Source organism: Python bivittatus, unplaced genomic scaffold (assembly GCF_059951505.1).
Source record: "Python bivittatus isolate LINGU-HERP-01145 unplaced genomic scaffold, Pbiv_v1 ctg000180_np1212, whole genome shotgun sequence".
Taxonomy (NCBI): Eukaryota; Metazoa; Chordata; class Lepidosauria; order Squamata; family Pythonidae; genus Python; species Python bivittatus.
Window position 1 is genome coordinate 7,390,315 of NW_028277047.1, and position 20,962 is coordinate 7,411,276.

Sequence of the window (20,962 nt, forward strand, 5' to 3'; positions counted from 1 at the left end):
TCAGGGGTGGGGGATATATATATGTGTGTGTGTGCACGCATGTGTGTATGTGTGTAGGTGATATATACATGTACACTGTATATACACAAATATATACAGTGGGGCAAAAAAGTATTTAGTCAGCCATCAATTGTTAAATTCTTTAAAAATCAGACAATGTGATTTTCTGGATTTTTTCCCCCATTTTGTCTCTCATAGTTGAGGTATACCTATGATGAAAATTACAGGCCTCTCATCTTTTTAAGTGGGAGAACTTGCACAATTGGTGGCTGACTAAATACTTTTTTGCCCCACTGTAAACACACAAATACTGAAAACAAATAATTAAATTTGCAATAACGTTTCTTTTTTATGTTTTAGTTCTATCTGGTTTTCGTGCTGATGCATTAATAAAAGAAGAAATATATAAAAATGTGTGGTTTCCAAAGTCAATATGCGGCCCACAGGGATCTTTATGTACGGTTTAGTGGCCCGTTTTTATCTGAGTTTGACACCACTGCTTTAGCAGATCCTGTACTGGGCAAGGAATTGGACCAGATGACCTTTAGTTCTAACTCTGACTACTCTACGATTCCTGTAATTTAAGACCATTTTTCTAATCCTGAAAACTGAGACAAATGAAACCTTCTTCTTTATGATAACCCTTCGAGTATTTAAAGATCCTATGATATGCTCCACTCAATTTATCTCACTGTTCCAATTAAGACACAGCATTACACTACATGCTAGATAGTGCATCAACATCCTGGTGACCCTGAGTTTCTCTTATGCCACCCCCTCACGTCCTGGTGACCCTGAGTTTCTCCTATACCACCCCCCTCCACAGGGAGGCAGGATCCATGCAATTGGTCCGCCCCCAGCACCTGATGGACCCGTCAGGCTTTCAGAGGGAGCTGGGGGATATTCCCGTGGACCTGCTGCACGGTCCAGCGGAGGCCTTGGCTGCTGCTTGGAATAGGGAGGCAGCTGGGGCCTTGGACAGGATCACGCCTATGCGACCTCTCTTGCCACATCAGCCCCGACACTCCCCATGGTTTACGGAGGAGTTGAGGGTGCTGAAGAGACGTCTAGAGCGCCGCTGGAGGAAGACAAAGACTGAATCCGACCGAACACAGGTTAGAGCCGCTGTCAAGGCCTACATTGTGGCAATAAGGGTGGCAAAGCGTCAATACTTTTCCGCCCTTATTGCGTCCGCAGAATGCCACCCGGCGGCCCTGTTTAGGATCACTAGGTCCTCCTTGGCAAGGGGGATGTAGAGGTTCATTTGCAGGGCCATGCGGAGGAATTTTCAGGGCATCTGCAGGACAAAGTCGCTCGGATTCATTCCAAGCTAGACTCCGACCGTGGGGCAGGGTCTGGGGAGATACCGGGGAACTGTTCTTACCCAGTTATCTGGGAACAGTTTGATCCTGTTGCTCCTGAGGAAGTGGACAGGGTCCTGGGGACTGTGAAGGCCACTACTTGCCATCTTGACCCATGCACCTCCTGGCTGGTGAAAGCAGCTTGGGAGGGGACATGTGGTTGGATCCAGGCGATGGTTACTACATCCTTGCAGGAGGGAGTGTTTCCGGCCACCTTCAAGGAGGTGTTGGTGCACCCCCTCCTCAAGAAACCCTCCCTGGATCCTACCATACTGGACAATTTTCATCCAGTCTCCCACCTCCCCTTTTTGGGGAAGGTGGTTGAGAAAGTGGTGGCATCACAGCTCCAAAAGGTTCTGGAGGAAACGGATTATCTGGACCCTTTTCAGTCAGGTTTCAGGCCCGGTTATGGGACAGAAACGGCATTGGTCGTGCTTATGGATGATCTCTGGTGGGAGCAGGATGGTGGAAGTGCGACCATCCTTTCTCTCCTTGATCTCTCAGCGGCTTTCGATACCATCGACCACGGTATCCTATTGGGACGTCTCAGGGAATTGGGGGTGGGCAGCACAGTATTGTGCTGGTTCGCCTCCTTTCTTCAGGGCCAATCCCAATTGGTGTTGATAGGGAGCGAGAGGTCCCATCCTCGGCCCCTCCTTTGAGGGGTGCCGCAGGGTTCAGTTCTCTCCCCACTCCTTTTCAACATCTACATGAAGCCGCTGGGTGAGATCATCTGTCACCATGGGATGAGGTATCATCAGTACGCTGATGATACGCAATTATACATCTCCATCCCTGGTGAAGTAAGTGATGCCATGGCTGCCCTTTCTCGGTGCCTGGAGGCTGTAAGGGTCTGGATGGGGAGCAACAGGCTTCGGCTGAACCCTGGTAAGACGGAGTGGCTGTGGGTTAATGGCTCCTCTGTATCTGGGACTTTGTCATCTTTGGTACTCGATGGGGTGGCACTACCCCAGACAGACCCAGTGCGTAATCTGGGGGCCCTCCTAGACTCACGGCTCCTGCTTGAAGAGCAGGTGGCAGCCGTGGCAAGGAGGGCCTTTGCACAACTTCGGGTTGTGCATCAGTTACGCCCTTTCCTGGATCGGGATGCCCTTTGAACGGATAGACTACTGCAATGCGCTCAACATGGGGCTACCCTTGAAGAGTATCCGGAAGCTACAGCTGGTCCAGAATGCGGCCGCGCGGGCTATTTTTGGAGCCCCGAGAAGGGTAACACCATTGCTCTGCAAGCTGCATTGGGTACCAGTTTGCTTCCGGATCCAATTACCTTTAAAGCCCTACATGGCATGGGACCAGGTTACCTAAGGGACTGCCTCTCCCCTATGACTTCAACCCGTCCCACCCGTTCACACAGAGAGGGCATGCTTCGGGGGTCCTCAGTAAAAGAACTCCATCTAGTGGGGTCCAGAAGGCGGGCCTTCTCTGCGGTAGCCCCCGCTCTTTGGAACATTCTGCCCCCGGAGGTGCAATTGGCCCCCTCACTCCTGACCTTCCGAAGGACCTTGAAGACCTGGCTCTGTCACTTGGCCTGGGGTGGGGAGGGAATATCTCAAGCAGGGAGATGGCTAGCCCCATAGTGGCCGGCTGTCCCCGGCCCGATTTTCCATCTTCTTGGATTTTTCCTTTTTTAGTATTGTTTTAATTTTATATATATTATGTATTTTATATATATATTTATAGTTTTAATGTCTTTGTAAGCCGCCCAGAGTCCCCTATTATGGGGGAGATGGGCGGGGGGAGAAATCCAATAAATAAAATAAAAACAAACAAACAAACAAACATTTATAGTAATGGATATGCAGTAATTCTTTTCTAATCCATCAGTGAATCTATAGTTCACATGGGAGCACAAAATGTATATACTTGTTAAAGATCAGCACTTTCATATTCAAGGACCTCAACAAACCTATTCTCATGGCATTATAAAAGAAAAGATTGTAGATCATATTGTAAGATGAAGTAAGACTTCAACCTCCGTTAAGTAAGTCTGCAGGGGTCCATTTTTTAAAAATAGAAAAACATCAGCAATCCAAGTAAAATAAAATTATTATTTGGGCTTAAAACATTAAGAAATACAAACAGAGATGTCCAGGTTTCCCTGAAGAATTGGTCAAGTCTTACCTCAAAATATGTAAAATATCACACATGAGATAAAAAAGTTTAAAAATAACAGCTTTCCAGTAACTCTCCAGTGGTCCCTGGGGAGAGACAAAGGAAAAAATACTGTCCAAAGATGAACTTGCTTCCCTTAGTATCCCAGTGCATCTAGCATTAAAACAAGCGTTATCACCAGACAAAGGTGTTTTCATCTTTATATTCGCTAAAGCTGCAGGTTTTATCCTTCAGGCATTAAACTTAAATCATTATTTAAATTACCAGTCAGGAAGATGCAATTATTTAAATCAAAATTTATCCAAAGTCAGAAAGGCACTATTATCATTTCTAATAAAAATACATTTTGTTGTTTGATATAACCTGAGTACTTATTCTTCAATATTCAGAAGTGTAGGTTTCATTTTTAGGCAATACTGTATAAACTGCCTCTATTTATTTAGAATTTATTCAGATTAGTAACTGTGGTGGAGGATATTTTTAACCATTAACTGTTAGAAGAACAGTCACAACTATCTTTTAAACTGAACAAATAATCTTATTTATATCTCTAAAAATGTATTCTCATTTTTACAAAGTCAGTTACTAGATCTGTTAACCTGAAAGATAACAAGAATAGATTACAATTAGATCTATGGAATAGATAATTAAAATTGTTCATAATTATATTTCAGCTATGTTCATGTTTTTATATTTAAAGAAAAAATAATCTGATGTAAATTAGACAATCCAATTAAAAAACTAATTAATCATTAAAGATAATTGATTTTAAGTTGCCCTGCTTGGGACACATTTAAATAGTACTAGACAACCTGTGACCTGTTGGGTCATCCTTTGAGAGAAAGGTATTGCAGACTGATATGACCAGAACAAACATTAAATTTTCCTGAATGGTATTGCTATCACTTTGCTTTGAAAATGACCATGGGCGGGCAAAAAAGCAGTGGGAGCAGAAGCAAACTGACTTTGCTTGTGGGAAGCTGGCAGGGAGTGTCAGAAATCATGATCACGTGACCACGGGGAGCCTGCAACAGCCACAAATTTGCAAAAAAAAAGAGGTCCAAACATCCTGGAAATTTCAATTCCACAGGAATAATGGGTCCTGGATTTTTTACGCATTTTTTAAGTTAGCAGATTTTAGGTACCTTGATTCAAAAATTGTTGCTGTATAATGCACCATTTGGACTAACTTGAGGGTACCAACAGACAGATAAGCACAAGATTTTTAGTAGTATACAGATAAGATGCTACAGGTAGTCCTCAACTTATGATGTCAATTGGGACCTGAATTTCCATCACTAAGTGATTGCTTAGTGATGGCAATCGCTGCAGTCCCAGTTGCTGTCATTAACTGAATCCCATGGTCGTTAGGTGAGGCAGCTTCCTGCTGGCTTCCTACAACCAAAGTCAGCAGGGAAGCCTGCAAGAAGTTGCAAGTCCCAGACTGGCAGGCAGGCAGGTAAGTGGCAGCTACCAGGTGGGGGAAGAAGTGAGGGGGTGGGTCAGGGAGGGTGCACAAGGATGCACAGCAGTGCACAAGAGGTATTGTGTGGGTGGGGGAGGGTGCACAAGGATGCTCAAGAGGCACTGCGCAAGTTGGGGAGGGTACCTGAGAGGCACCGGCAGGTCAGGGAGGGTGCCCGAGAGGCACTGTATGGGTTAGGGAAGATGCGCGGGGGTGCGGCATGGGTTGGGTGCATGGGGGTGCACGAAGGGCTGGCGCAAGTGCAGAGGGACTGGGGAGGGTGTGCAGGTTGGGGAGACTTATCCCAGCGACTTGTGATCTTCTCTGCTGGCTCCCCCTTTGATTTTCTGCGGAAGCTGGCATGGAAGGTTGCAAATGGTGATCATGTAATCGCTGGGCGCTTGGCAACGGCTGAATCCTCACGTCTTTTTCAAATCTGGTGTTTGTCTGAGCCAGGATTGTTAGGTGCGAACGGGCTGCCAAGTACCCAGATCGCAATCATGTGCTGGGTGTGCTGGGAGGCTGGTGCTGGGAGGTGGTGCTGGGAGGACCACAACTTTGAGAACCAGTCATAAGTCTCCTTTTTCAGCACCATCATAACTTCAAATGGTCACTGAACGAATGATTGTAAGTTGAGAACTACCTGTACTCTAAGATATCCACATAGCTTCTAAAATTAATTCATATACAAATACTAATTTTTTAAAAGAATAACGAAGACACTGCAGCCTTTTAGAACCAAAAAGAAAAGTCAAAATGAAGGAATAAACTGGAAAATGCTTGACACAATACGCTAACTAAAGGTAATATATTTTTAATCTTCTAAAATGCTTGTTCAAATGAAAGACCAGAAATTTTCAGTATTGATGTTGACAAATACTTCAGCCTAACAGAACACTGACCCTAAGTCTCTAATAACTATTTCAAATTAGTTTAAATTAGCATCTACTTTTTCTAATGTAGAGATTTGTCAAATAATACTGAGATTTGCTGAACCTTGCTCACTTCCACCCTCTGGCAACAAACTCACATAAAAATGTTAATTGCTGAATAAACTCATCTGTATGGAAATTCAAATAAGAAGCACTCATTACCTTCTGGATAACCCCAAGAACTATCTAAATAGGTAATATGGTCCCTATAACAGGCAACAGAGTCCTTTGTAAAGTCCACTCAATGCAACAATGAGGTCAACAGCTGGCCATTCTCCTCTGGCTACAGCATACTGTGTTTCAGCAAGTGGCACTTGGACTGTCTCTGTCCTTGAATTTAAGATGCGGCCATCCTGACTGGCAGCCACCAATAGCACCTGCTTGAACATCCCTCTCCACACTTCCCAAATCATTCTTATTAAGGGTTCTTTCTTTGTTCTAACTGAACCAAGAGTTTCCAGACTATATTCTACTAGAACTAAATATTTATTTCTGCCTTCTGCAGAATGTTACTTACCCTGAAAAGGAACAGCAGGATGGGTAGATTGGTATGGATATATGCTAAATATTTATGAATCCTAAGCAACACTAGCCTTTAGCTGGAAAGTACAGCTCCTCCATACAAGAAAATCCCCATGTGAAACAGAAAATCTTTTGATACAGAAGAAATTATCTCTAAAAACACTCATGAAGAAAAGCTTTTCTATATTTTCGGCTACCAAAGTGCAGACGTTTACAGTCAGAAATCACACTGCTATTTATATCCATTGTTTATGGCCTTGGTCCCAAACTCTGGTCCTTGCCTTGCATATGACAACACAACTGACTTGCATATTTAATAGGAAAGAGTAAATGATTCCATATGGCCTTGCAGCCTTTCAGAGCCAGAGAAGCAGCTCTATGTTAAGTCATAGACTGCCTGCCAAACATTTAGTGCTTAAAATGTACAAAAGAGCAACCATTGAATGCACTCCTGCTACCCAACAACAGGCACTCAAATAATTCTAGCCCAAATATAAAACAGTGAAAATATTTTTCTTAGAATTGTATAAAACAGTTTAACATATTCTTCTCTATTTTACATGCATTTCCTAAAACAACCAAATAGGTTTTGAGACAAGAATTTACAGAACTTTACAGAATTCCAAAACAAATAGTTTGCACCTCAAACATGTTCCAAAACTGAATAAGCTTTCTTGCAGACAAGTAGAAACAAAGGCTGCTACAAAATAAGGCTATTTTGAGAAAAAGGCTTTTAAGAGAGAAGGCTGAAAGATAAAGCCTCCTTTCTCCAACTAAAAAGCATAAAATTTGTAGGCATGAACCTCCAGAATTAAGCTTAAATCAAAGTATCAGATCCCCCAAAAGGTTATGTTTTAGCTGGTATAATTTTTGTGTGATATTGGAAATAAAAAGAAAAATGGTTCATTAATTATTCTGTTGACAGGGAAGTTATAAATCCCAACTCCTTTTAACTGGAAGTTTTTGCTCCAAGCTCACAGGAGTGAAACCCCACTTAATTCAGGATCCCATTCTATTTTCATAACAGATTCCAAGCCTCTTCAAACTAAACTAAACTAAACTAAACTAAACAAAACAAGCACACACCTCATTTTTTAAACCCAGTGTGAAAATTCTTAGCGTGCTTCACCAGTTTTCTTATATGTGCCCACCATGTTTTATGAAATATAAGTTTTCAAAGCATGGCTAACAACAACTTGATGTCTGAACATGGAAACTGATTGCTCCTGCATGAACTTGACCCACAATCCCAAAGGGTGCTTTCCAGCAATTTGCTTCAAGCAGCTGTCCGACAGGCAGCCCGTCTTTTAAATATGTTACAACTGCATGCATTCCTCTGGCCACTCAATCTTGTACTTGGCCAAATTCTCTCTTACTAGTCATAATCATGAAAGGTGAAAAACAACACAAGGTCAGTATTGCACTCTACTTCATTCTGACTGGGAGGAAAGTGCTGTTATTAAAGCAAGCTCAGATGTCACATCAGCCTGACAGAAACAGAAAGGCTGAACGACGTTTGCTCAGAAGCCCAGGCTGCACTGAACAGCCTGCCGGAAAAGGAAACTTAGAATTACAGTATGGAATTAAGAGACCACAATTATATGGTCCAACTTTCTGCAATGTGCAGTAAAACTAACTAAACCATCCTTGAGAGATGGTCCTACAAAGATGAAGTTCACCACCTTGATATAAGCTCCCCTATAAAGGTGCATTTATCCATCTAGCAACTTGACAGAAGAGAGACAGTCCATACATGCTCAGGCACCATTCTCACATCTAATGCCTTTATTATCAATAATGAAATGCACCCTACGCTATCTCAGAATGGTCTCCCCGTTTGATAGCCAATGTTCAGAAAAATGTTCCACCTGCTCACAAGCACGGCACACACCCGATGAGAAAAGCGCTCTGCTTCATAATAAACCGATGGCCCCCTGCTCCCACTTCCCTCAGCCGTTATCTGCCCAGTCTCCAGAACCGCTCCCCATCCCCGTTTCACCCCGTAGCAACCCTGCAAGTAGGGAGTTGAGGGGAGCCGGCATTCTGCACATGCCCAGAGGCGCGAGGGGCACTGTTCCTCACCGCGGCCGTATCCCTGTGTGTGCTTAGCGAAGCTCCGGACCACAGCCTCGACAGCCTCCCTCAGTACGGCGGGCGGCCCCGCGGCGGCCCCTGGGGGGCTGGCGGCCGCCACCGCCGTCACGCCCGGCAAGAGAGACGGCGGGAGCGGCGGCGGGGGCGGCGGCCCCAAGGTAAGCGTCAGCCCGAGGGGCGGCGGCGGCGGCGGGAGGGGCGGCGCCGAGGCGGCTGAGGCGGGCGCCCCCGCCGTCACCCCGGGCCGCAGCGAGCGCAGCGTGCCGCCGACGCCCGGCTGCAGCCGCTGGACGCGGAGCGGCTCCATCGCCTCGGCGCGGGACGACCGAGCCGGAGAGACGCGGGACTGCGCTCCGTTCGCCTCGCACCGAGGCGTCAGGGCTCGCGGGAGGCCTTTTGGCCGTAGACATCGACAAATGGCAGGGCACGTTCTCCGGCAGGAGGCGGGCTTTTCCGGCATCCGGCCCAATCGTCATCGCGAGTATCTCAAAGGCGAGGAGACTGACGGCCGAGTGGGAGTTGGGGGCCCCTCGGCAATGTCTCAGCCAATGGGGGTCGAGCACGGAACCAGGCTCATCCAATTTCCTCCACCCCGATTCCTTCAGCGTGGGCCAGTCGTGTGACCTTTCGAGAGGGTGCTCGCGCACTTCGGATAAGTTTGACCCTCACGCGCTCCTGTAACGGCGTCGGAAGTGGAGGGGTTTACTTCGCGGAGAGGACTGCTCCGGAGGCCGCGCAGTCGGGCGAGATCCGCGAGGCGGAGGCCGCTTGGTCGGTCCATCCTTAAACCGCGACCTCGGCCTTCGCGATGGATTCGTGGGTCCGTTTCAGCGCCCAGAGCCAAGCCAAGGAGCGGGTCTTCAGGTCGGCACGAGCAGAGGGCGGTAGTTGCAACCCGGGGGTGGCTCCTCACTGAGAAACTGTAAGCCGGGCTCGTCGTCCCCGGCGCCGCGTTTGAAGGGCAGCGGGTTTGGTTAAGCTTGGCTAGGTGACCTCGAAGAGTCGTGCTATCTTTTTAAAAATATATTTTATATCTAAAACGGAAAAAAAACCCGAACAGTTCTTACATAGAAGATAACTTCTAATTTTCATTTTATGTGAGAACTATTCGTTTTTTTTGTTTTTCCGTTTTACATATAAAATATATTTTATTTGATCTCAGGGTTAATTCGTTTTTTAGACTCTCCTTTTGGATTTTAAAATATTGGTTTTTAAATATTGGTTTTTAAAATATTGCTTAGCTGCCTCGAATACACTAGAGAAATACGGATCAGATAAAACTGAATACACATTCAACCTCTATTACAGTTAATTTATTCATAAACAAGTCTATTCATTTAACCAAATTAAAAGATAGAAAATTAAATATTTAAGATAGCATAGGCAGTCCAGGTTTCTAATTTTTTATTTGATCTGGACATCCAGTGATAAAATACTTGTTCAGTTATCAGAAAGAGGTAAGCTCTTTGAAGGCCCCTTCTAGCTCTATAATAATTATAATAATAATAATTATTATTATTATTATTTCATGTTATTTCTGTCCCACCTTTTCAACTGAGAAGACAAAGTATATTAAACAGGTATCTTACTTTCTTTCCACAGTCTTGTGAGGTAGGCTGAGCTGAGATGAATGACTGCCCCAAATCAGCCAGTGAGTTTGGTATCATAGCTGGAACTTAAAGCTCTGTTTCCATTGTACCAACCACTTAACGGCTATTGATCATTCACATGAGGATTCTTTCTTTCTTGTATTACTAGGTGGCATCATGCAACCTTTAAGTCAGCTGGAATTGAAGTTACAATAGTTTATCTGGGGATTACATGAATCTCCCTGATAACACAATTTACAATCTGTCATATATTGTATTTGCTTGCTTTATATATACTGTATTGCTTTGCAAGTACTTTATTTTTAGAATTCATGGAAAGCATTTGGACTAAGTTGGATTAATCTTAAAGGTAGTTGTCTCATTGATTTCAGTGGTGCTTTTCACTGCAAACATGGGCTTGCACATAACTAGGGCACAATCATACCCTTTCTCACTTGTCCCCCTGACATTGCCTTCCTCTCATCCCCACCCCATAAGTGAAAAAGGCTTAAGGTGCCCTTAATTGTGTCAGTCTAAATTTTTATCTCTCCCCCACCCACATTCCGACACTGTCCATAGATAGCTTCAAGGTGGCTACCTTGCAAGGAAGTTGGGTGTCTGTCGGTAATTGGGAACAGAGGCAATGGAGGCAGCATAGGGATCAGCAATGAGGACATCAAATCTCATGCCGGTAGGTGATAGCAAAAATACTGCATTTCGTTCCTAGAAAGTGGAACGCTAATTTCCTTCCTTCCTTCTGCAGAGATGGTATTATTTACTTACGTACATGTAATCACATAGGGCAAGATAATATGAGTGTCAACTGAAATATAGGTTAAGCAAACCGTATGTTGAATTTTTCCTCTAATACTAAAACCCAATAATGAGAAAACTCTATTGATTAGTGGGAAAAATGCTTTTTCAAAAATGGATAAATTACATGTGACTGGAATCTGATCTTTAGTATCTAGAATAATAATGCTTGTCCAATTTCTCAGAATCTTAGCAATTGCCCATACCCTATGCAACCTAAGTTCTTGGGGGGGGAAAAGTCAGATTCTATATTTCTGGAATATAAGTCAACTTAACATTCACATTAAGAGATTTGACCATAAACCTACTTATATATACTGTATATTAAAATATTGTTCCAGTTTTATATGTATATGTATGTATATTCATTCCAAAAAGATGCCAGTAACAAGACCAAATCATATGAGTTAACCTCCTCAAATTTTTTACAATGCCACAGAGAAAATCTGACATCCATCCTTTAAAATACATTCTTTAGGGCATCCAATAAAGTCAAAATTAAATTATTTTGCTAAATAACTTTCAGCCTTAAATCTGATGAAACCAATTTACCATTCTTTAAAACTTGCAATCATTGATGTTCCATTATCAGATATTTCCAATTTTTTATTTCTATACGTACAATTTTAGTGATTTCAACTTTAAAATTATTCTTTAATTTTTGATGCAAATACAATGTTGATTTGGTTTCAGAAATGGACTTCAGTAGAAGAGAAAGATCTCAGGTTTCTTTGAAGCAAGTAAACCATCTGATCATATTGAGCTGTCAAGACTTGCTTGAGTTGTAATTATATAACCACTGCAATGAATTACGCAAGCAAAATTCTATCTGAAGTCAAGAGAAACCTTTAAAATAATAATCACCAAATAATTGATTTAAAGTAACTATTCTAGATTCCACCCATGGAAAAGTTTCTTGAAATATGGAACAAATGGGAAGTGTATAAATGCAATCTTCCAGCTAATGTGAAATCCCACACCTAGTAACAGTCATTAGATCTTTTGGAGCTGGTAGGCTACCAGCTGGATTCCTATAGAGTTTTGATCATTTCCAACAGGTTAAAAGGTCTCCAACCTGAAAAATCTTTCTTGCAACTTTAAGGCATGCCTGAGGTATCCTAGAGGTGCTATGATTCATTGATGCTGAAATGGAGTAGATGGCATTCAGTTGCCTATAGCAGTGGGCCAGCTATCTAGAAATAGCTTAACAGATTCATAATGCAAAGAGTATATCCAGTGGGCAATCTGCCTATTGCACCATAACTGAAACAGTCATGCCCAAAAGCTCATTTCCTAGTGTGTTGCAGGAGATGCATCTGAATAATTAAAGATTCCTTCAAGACAACCCAAAGGCATCTCTCCTATTCAAAGAACAGGGTGCCTTGTAGCAACATTTACTTTTCTGGTGGTAACAACACCCCACCCCCCACCCATCAGCCACCCTCTATATAATACATTACATCATTATTTGTGAAACCATGGTTTAATAAATAAACTACAACTGGACTGGGTTTGCACAACGTACCGAGCCATTAAGCAATGCCTTTGCAACTGATCAAAAAGGAGATTTTTTTTACATATATGTGGCAGTATTGTATTTTGATGTAATTTAAGCCCCACCACTGGGCAGTTGTCTTGTGTTTTGCTTTTGGTCATTGAAATATTGGATTAAAACAATACACTATACCAAAACCAAACAAATTAAATCATGGTATAGCACAATATGTAAATTCAGCCTGTCCCTGTGCTTTTGTGGTCCTAGACAGAGATGTAGCAGAGAAATACAATGTCCTTCCCTTGTGTTTAATCAAAAGGAATGGCCAGGTCACAGAAACCTCATAGACTTGATGGACCTTTTCCATTTTAATTCAGAGAAAACAAGTACCTGCTTCAATATCTTTGAAAAACATCTTAAATCCTCATTGAAGCAGGATGGAAGGGACAGTGTGCCTGCAACTCATCTTGACTGTGTCCTCTTAAAAAAAAAAAAAAGTCCTATAGCCTAGTTTCCTGGATTTAGAATTCTAATTCTGCTTGCTTAATTTAATAATGCACCTAGAATGGTTTTGAAATATGCCCTTGTCTTTCTCCCCTTCCCCTCTTTCAAAACTCACTGGCTGCACTTTATAACGCTACAGACCCTGTTCTCAGATTGTCTGCTAGCTGTGTCAGATTGACGTTACCTGGGATTAATTAAAAGGGACTCTGTTTTTTTAAAAGTAATAGCAAATTTGTTTTATTTGTAAATCATTGTTGTAACATTTTATGATGCCTCCTGCATTAATTTTGAATACATATAACTGTTCACAGTGCCAAGGAGGAATGCACATGTGAATATATTCTGGCATACATAATTGTGTGTGAGAGAGAATATGTAAATATAGATAGGCTGTCCCAAAGATAGAGCCCTCCAGATGTGTTGGAATATAATTCTTATCATAATCTTAATACAACAAATCTGGACCACACCAAATTGGGGGATGATCACTTGTCCTATAACTCCTCTCTTCTTTTTATTTACTTGCCTTGCCCACCTTTTGAGGCAGCCGTGTCCAGATGGTTCTGTGAGGACTATGCTAGACTCTCTAGCTGACAAATCTCTGTTGCACCTCTTTACTGTTTGTTCCTGTATTATGCCTAGGGCTGCCCAGTATGCCTGCACTCTACTAAGCTATGCTCTACAGAAGAATGGAGCTGGGCCTGATTTTCTTGCTAGGATCAAGCAGCTGGAGGCTCATTTGAGTTTGGGACGCAAGTGTAAGTGTGAAGGGAATGGACTGGTATGGGAGGGCAGAGTTACAATGGGCTTTGGGTTAAGAACTGCATAGGTTTTTGATGTGATTTTTTTTCCTTTGGCCATTTTGGATTTGTGAAGCATTTATTTTTGTTATTTGGCAGAGAAGACTATCCCAACATTCTCTTTCTTGTTTATGCTGCTAAGAGCATCTTAGAAGACCAGGGGCAATGCCCATCCTTGTTGGTATTCAACAGCAAACCCATTTTTTAATCTGTAGCCAGTGACCAATTTTTATTTCTTTATCAATTTGCCTGATCTCCCTTTAAAACTATAGGACCTTCTGGTTGCCATATTGCTGGCAGGGGATTCTGTAAGTAGTTCAGGAAGTAGTACATGCCCTTTGGAACATCATTCCCCTGAGGTGAGATTGCCCCTGGCCCTATTGACCTTCCAGGAGCCCCTGAAAACCTGGTTTTGCCATTGGGCCTGAGGATCCTATAGAAATATGAAGCCTGCAAAATAGTTGTATCATGTGTAAGATTTTGATTGCACTCTCCCATGTTCTTTGTTTATAGTTTTTAATTCTTTTTAACAGTTTTGTTGTAATTGTTTTTGTTAATTTTTTGCTTTCCTATTTTAATTGTGTGAGCCACTCAGTCACATATGTGAGATGAGTGACTGTATACATTCAACAAACAAATAAATAAATTGTTTTCTGGCTCAGCTGCTATTTAGATGTTGCATGACCATGCTATTTACCTATAGGTGGAAAAGCTGACCCGCTCACTTTCTGCATATCACATCAAATTTTATAAACTAGGTTTCCCAATATATTCATTGCCTATTTTTTTAAAACTTACTCCTCCATCAATGTTGGCTTTCTTCTATGTGATTCCCTTGACTCTGATCTTTTCTGCATGTTTTCCAGCTCTGTGATACCCTTTTTCAGCTGGGTATCCTTTTTCAGACACGATATTCTAATTTTATTTTTATCTGTTCTATTTCATGTGAGGTATTTAGGTTACTGGAAGATAGATTCTTGTTAAATGTTAGAAAAAATATTCTAGGAGAGCAATTCAGCAATTATCTAATTCTAATATTCTATTTCACATGGGGTATATACAGTATTCTAAGCATTGTATAGAGTTGTATACATCTTTACAATGTTGTGAGCCTAATTTCAATTCCTTTCCCAGTTACAGATATTTATTTGGCCATAACCTATGCTGGCTGGGAATTCTGGGAGTTGTAGTCCTCATATACCTGAAGAGTACTTGGGTGGGAAGGGCTGCAATATAGGTATGTCTCATTTAGTGACTGCCTCAGACAGTGACCATTCTTAGTTACAGTGGTGATGAAAAAGGAATTTTGTGACCAATTTACAACCTTCACAGCCTCTTTCTCTCTTTCTGTCACGTATTCACCGTTACAGTCAGTTAGTACACATCCTCTGCCTGACCCTTTCTCTCCCCCCCCCAAACATAGAGGTTTCCTGAGCTGCTTTTCTCCACAGCACAGCACTTCCCTAAAAAGTGCTAATTGCAAGTTAACCTCAGCTCTCTGACCTTAATTAATTGATCGGAAGCCTCTGGCCAGCTGGTGCTGCTGCCTGACACTGACAAGACTCTAATCAATCTTACACTAAAGACTTTTCTTTTTTGCCTCCTAAGAGCTAGCACATTCCTTTTGTGTGTATTCCCCATTGTGTGCCTGCTTACTCTCTTGTAATCTCTTCCTCTCCATTTCAACAATTTCAATAGATAAAGGGGGTATAATATAACAAATATCATGCACAATTTACATTTTGGAATCCATTGTGTAATTTAAATAAACATAAATGCAAATTTTGCATGGAAAAAGTAAGTACACCCCTACATTTATCACTGTCTCAAATACCTAAAAATTAGAATCAGGTGCAAGTGATTAGAACATAGTTAAAGAGGATCTGGGAGAAACCTGTCTTATTGAATCCTCAGACATTTAGTTGGATTTGCTCTTTGTTGTTGAAGTGTGTCAATCACCATGCCTAGATTAAAAGAGTTTTGATGGAGAGGCAGATCACCATCATAGAATTTACTATGAATTCTTCATTGTACCAGAAGGTGCTTCAGGAAAATGTGAGACCATCTTCAGAAGATTGAAGTTCAACTGAAAATGGACCTTGCAACATGACAATGTTCCTAAACATTCCAGTAAATCCACCAAGGAATGGCTGAAAAAATACAAGGTTCTGGAATGGCCAAATCAAAGCCCAGATCTAAATCCCATCAAGATGCTATGAGGTGATTTGAAACAGGCTGTGCATGCAAGAAAACCCCAAACATTGCACAGCTGGAAAAAAATCTGCATGGAGGGATGGGGAAAAATTCCTCCTGGTCAATGTCAGAGATTGGTAAACAGTTACAAGAAGTGCCTATTTGAGGTTGTTTCTGCCAAAGGGACAATCTCAGTTATGACAGTCAAGAGGGTACTTTTTCCATGTGCAAAATATGCATTTATGTTTATTTAAATTACACAATGGATTGCAAAATGTAAATGGTACATGATATCCCCTTTATTAGTCTTTGTTGAAATGAAGATCAAATATCTATATGTTGAAATACATTGAAAAAGTAAAAAAATTCAATGGGGTATACTTACTTTTTCACATGACTGTAGGAGATCTTTTGGAGATTTCTTCTTCGCTTTGGCCATCTTTCTCACCCACAGTGCTCAGCCAAGTGAAATAAGTTGTTTTAAGGATTCTCCCAGGTAATCACTTACTATTCCTCCAGCAGTATTTCAGGGCATCTCCCTTGGCGAGCTGTGGAAGTGAACCAAAGGTGGAATGTGCACATCAATGTCTCTGGCTTCCTTTCTAGTATTCCGGCTGGGGAACTCTGCTGATGCCCTGGAGGCAGCCAAAAGAGCCATCCATCTGTCAGATATCGTCCTTCGTTTCTGCATCACAGTGAGCCATTTGAACAGAGCCATGTACTTTGCCTGTGACAACATCTTGTGGGCAGGGAAATCAGGCCTCATTCCACACATGGACCAGGAAAAGTGGAGTCAGCGGTCATTCAGGTGAGGTGGAATTCCCTTCCTCCCAGCTGGCTTTGTGTCCTCTACTTGAGGGCTCCAGGTTGTGGAGGAAATTGCTAATTCAACCCTGAGAACGCAAAGCAAATTTTATAAAAATAAAAGCTTCAGAATACCCCAAAAACTCCACCATTCAACCCTGAGCTACATATATTCTCTTCTATTGATCCTTTGAACTTTGAATGATCATCTACAGATACTGTATGCCTGTAATAGCTAAAGTCCAATATAGATGGGAAGAGAAAACTCTGGGATGAGGCTTTTGTGTGTGTGTGTGTGTGTGTGTGTGCGCGCGCGCATGCGCACGTACACACACACAAAAGAGGCTTTGGTAATTTTGCATATGGATTTTTTTTTTAATTTTTTTATCCCACCTTTATTATTTTAATAAATAACTCAAGGTGGTGAACATACCTAATACTCCTTCCTCCTCTTTTCCCCACAACAATAACCCTGTGAGGTGGGTTTGGCTGAGAGAGAGGGACTGCCCCAAAGTCACCCAGCCGGCTTTCATGCCTAAGGCGGGACTAGAACTCACAGCCTCCAAGCAATGCAGGTCAAGACGTTGGGGTTATAGTAATTAGAAGCATACAGTATTTCTCTCTTTGCCAATTACATTTGAGTGAATACTTACATTTCTCTATAATAATAGTAATTAATAATGGAAATAGAAACAGCTATAACTTCAAGTACTGTACAGAAATTGCAGTACAAGATGGTCTTGCCCTTATTGTCAAATAGGCCTAGTGGAAGATGAAGAAGGAAGTATTCGAAGGGACACCAGATTTAGGCATCTTGTGTTATATAATACATACTAGAAAGCAGATTCTGGTTAAATGTTAGGAAAAACATCCAAAGCAACTACTTGGTGCAAAATACCAAAGCAGAACTGCTTCAGCCTATGTTATCCATGTAGGGTTGTTTTTCAGTCATTCAAAAGCTCCACCCTTGACAGGCAAATTTGCTGAAATTTGTAATTCAATATGGAATCAGTCAGAGATGAGGTGCTCTTCTTGGGATCAAGTGAGGGCTGGGGAGACATTTATTAGGGAGGCTTTTTTGGATTCCTTCACTGAGCAGAGATTGAACTTGATAGTTTTAAAATAATGCCTTCCAGCTGTATGGTACTTTGATATAAGCTTGTCATGAATATTTGCAAAACAGGAGAGCCACCAGGGTTAAGCACATCCATTAGAACATAGCACTTAAATTCAGCTACCATTTCTCAAAAGAGTTGCATAGTCTTTTTAGCAAATCTGCCTGTCAAGGGTGGAGCTTTTGAATGACTGAAAAACAGACCCACGTAGACAACGTAGGCTGAAGCAGTTCTGCATTGGTATTTTGCGCCAAGTAGTTGCTTTGCAGGTAAAAGCTCAATTTTGTTATTCCAGCTAGGATTTCAGGATATTTTACTCTTTCTTCACACTTTTCAGGTATTACCTCTTTGCGCTGATTATGAACTTGAGCCGGGATGCCTATGAAATCCGGCTCCTGATGGAGCGTGAGATGAATGGGAAATATCATAAAGGTAGCTGCAGAAATGACAGATTTGCACCAGGGGAAGACCATCGATTCCAGCAGCTGGCCCTGAGGCTGAAACTGCAGCTCTGTCTCTTGGCACAAGTGCTTCGGAAAAACCCTCCCCTGCTCCTCGATGTGATGAAAAATGCATGTGACATTTTCATCCCCTTGGACAAGTTGGGCATGTACAAGAGCAGTTCAGGTTTTGTGGGGCTCTGTGGCCTGACATCATCCATCCTTTCCATCCTCACAATCATCCACCCGTGGCTGAAGCTGAAACCTTGATTGGAGCTGATAGGGCTAGTTAGCTGAGGTGCTTCCTCCCCCTAAATTTCTCACTCCAGGAACTAGCCTGGGGTGCCAGTAACATGGTAGAGCCAGCCAGCCAGTGGCTGTTTGGGGAGCGTGGGTTGCTCGGAATTGGGCTGCTTTGGGGAAAGGAGGAGGGACCCTTCTTTGGCACTCTCTAAGTCAAGGCCAGCGGTTTGCCAGCAACTCTTTTTGTGGCCTCGGTATTTGGGTTATTGGGAAGGGGTTAATTGGAGCAACATTCTTGTTATGTCCAGTTTATTTAAGGTTGAGAAACAAGAAACAAAATCTGTGCTATCCATTTGGTAGACTAATGAGGATCTTCCTGACAGACATGATGAAGTTATGTCCCTTATCAGCTAGAGAGTGGGAGACAGGTGAAAGCGGGCCCTTTGTTCACTGTGTTCAGTGCCTCTCGGCTTTTTATTAATAGAGGAGTTGGGAATGGCCAGAGGTTTGAGGACATGAAGAATAAACATTTGGACACCAGACTGAGCTCTCTCCCTTAACCCTCTGTTTTATATTAATACTGTATTAACTCTGTTAATAGGGATATGTGATTTATAGATCAGTGTTGTGATCTATGGCACTATTCAATTGTGTTGGATTCTTTTCCTCCCTCAAAAAATAAATATTTTTAATAAAGATAACCTTTGAAATCTAGAGCTAAATGTGGCCATGTTTTTTCTCTGATATATTTTGTTTTTGTAATTTACTGCTTACTGACAAATTTGGACGGGTTTTCCATTTTGTGGTATACTTGTAATGTGTAATTTCCCCAATTTCATATTTTGTTCACTTTTAAGGGAAAGAGAGATTGGTGAAACCAAGAACATTTTCAGATTTTAAGTAGATCATGGATCAGTTCTTTTTCGATTTGGGCATAATACTTTCTTGAAAATCTTTCTTAAACCTCTGTTAAACCCTAAAATCATTCTTAAACCTCTATTTGATAGAAAATGCTTTTCAACCCTTTTTAAAGAAGGCCTCTCTGAGATATGCAAGCAAACTATGTACTTCTAATACACTCCATTTTTATCATAATTCTGAACTGTCAATTGCACAATTACCCTTGTTGTTAGGTTTCCCCTTGAATACAGTTCTGTGCTGGACTCCATTTTGTGGTATACATTTGTAATGCCTAATTTCTCTGGATTCGTGTTTTGTTCACTTTTAAGGGAAAGAGAGATTGCAGAAACAGACATTTTCAGATTCTCCATGTTACATAGATCATTGGCCAGTAGTTCCTTTTCAATTTCAATAACATTAGATATATTAATCCTCTATTTGATAGAAAACGCTTATCACATTAGAAGCAAGAATGCGTTATGTGAATTAAGGGATGCAAAAGATGGAATTGCAAAAACTGCAGAACCCTAAGGTGAAAAAGTTAAAGGTATGTGAAAACACCTGGGGATATTGGGGAATTCTTCACACCACCCCATGGGAGAGGAACTAGTTTTGATACTCTCCTGTGGGCACTTCCCTGTTAACCTCGTTCTGTTAAATTAGACATGGAAGTCTCTAAAGCTCTTCCTCTCCCCAGTTAAAATCCATCAGTGAACTTCCCCTCCAAAAGGGAGAGAGATCCTATAAACTTGGTAGGAGGAAAACAGTGCATATTTTCTTGTCTGTCAGGTTTTGAGTATAGGAAAAGATGGATCCACAAGACTGCAAAGATCGCAGTTCTGGCATTAATTAAGCCTGATAATCTTCGCAGTAGGACTTAGAGATTTATAAGTGTGGAATTCTTACCCTTTTTGAACTCTTGAGTCTTCTATTTTGCTCTTTAATTGGGGTTTATAATTAGATTTTTATTATTTAGATGGATATTATCCTGCTATATTTTCCTGAATGAGAGCCAATTTGGTGTAGTGGTTAAGGCACCCTAACCGAAATTCTGCCTTAGGCACGAAGCCAGCTGGACGACCTTGGCCCAGTCCCTCTCTTAGCCCTAGGATGGAGGAAGCCAGGACAAACCACGTCCAAACATCTTGCCAAGAAAACTGCAGGGATTAGTCCAGGCAGTTGCCAGGAGTCAACTTGAAGGCGTGCATGCACGCGCACACGCGTATATAGCTTCCTGAACTATTTTTTCAACTATCAGTTTGAATATTCCCAAACAGACATTTTTAATGGATTCATTTTATTGTTTCTTACTCAAGACTGCCATTGCTTTAAATGAATCTGGACCAGTTTTTTAAATACATATTTATTTTAACCACAAGAGGGTTCTCAAACATCACATCGTAACAAGCTACAACATTTGGCCACAATCCCAAGTGTTTATATGAGAGGTGCATGTCATGGAATATAATGTTCTTTCAACAATATCAGGAAATGCAGACTTCTGTTCTTCATACACAGTACTCTTCTATGCTTGATTTCAATATTTTCAGATATGCAGC

General features: G+C 41.8%; 2 protein-coding genes across 2 annotated transcripts in view; one reads left to right on the top strand and one right to left on the bottom strand.

Moving 5' to 3' along the window:
* The window catches only part of LIX1L (limb and CNS expressed 1 like), a 28,113-nt gene extending 19,187 nt beyond the window's left edge, over nucleotides 1-8,926 (bottom strand). The window contains exon 1 of the mRNA XM_088137514.1: nucleotides 8,496-8,926. Coding sequence (XP_087993640.1) covers nucleotides 8,496-8,814 — 319 coding nt within the window. The 5' untranslated portion in view covers nucleotides 8,815-8,926. The remainder of the gene's footprint in view (nucleotides 1-8,495) is intronic.
* Nucleotides 8,927-9,004: 78 nt separating this feature from the next.
* Nucleotides 9,005-19,229, top strand: PEX11B (peroxisomal biogenesis factor 11 beta). Its single transcript, XM_007444005.4, has 4 exons — nucleotides 9,005-9,371; nucleotides 13,551-13,666; nucleotides 16,508-16,709; nucleotides 18,158-19,229. The coding sequence occupies exons 1-4, from the start codon at nucleotides 9,316-9,318 to the stop codon at nucleotides 18,528-18,530; spliced, it is 747 nt and encodes a 248-aa protein (XP_007444067.1). The 5' UTR covers nucleotides 9,005-9,315; the 3' UTR covers nucleotides 18,531-19,229.
* Nucleotides 19,230-20,962: the final 1,733 nt, after the last annotated feature.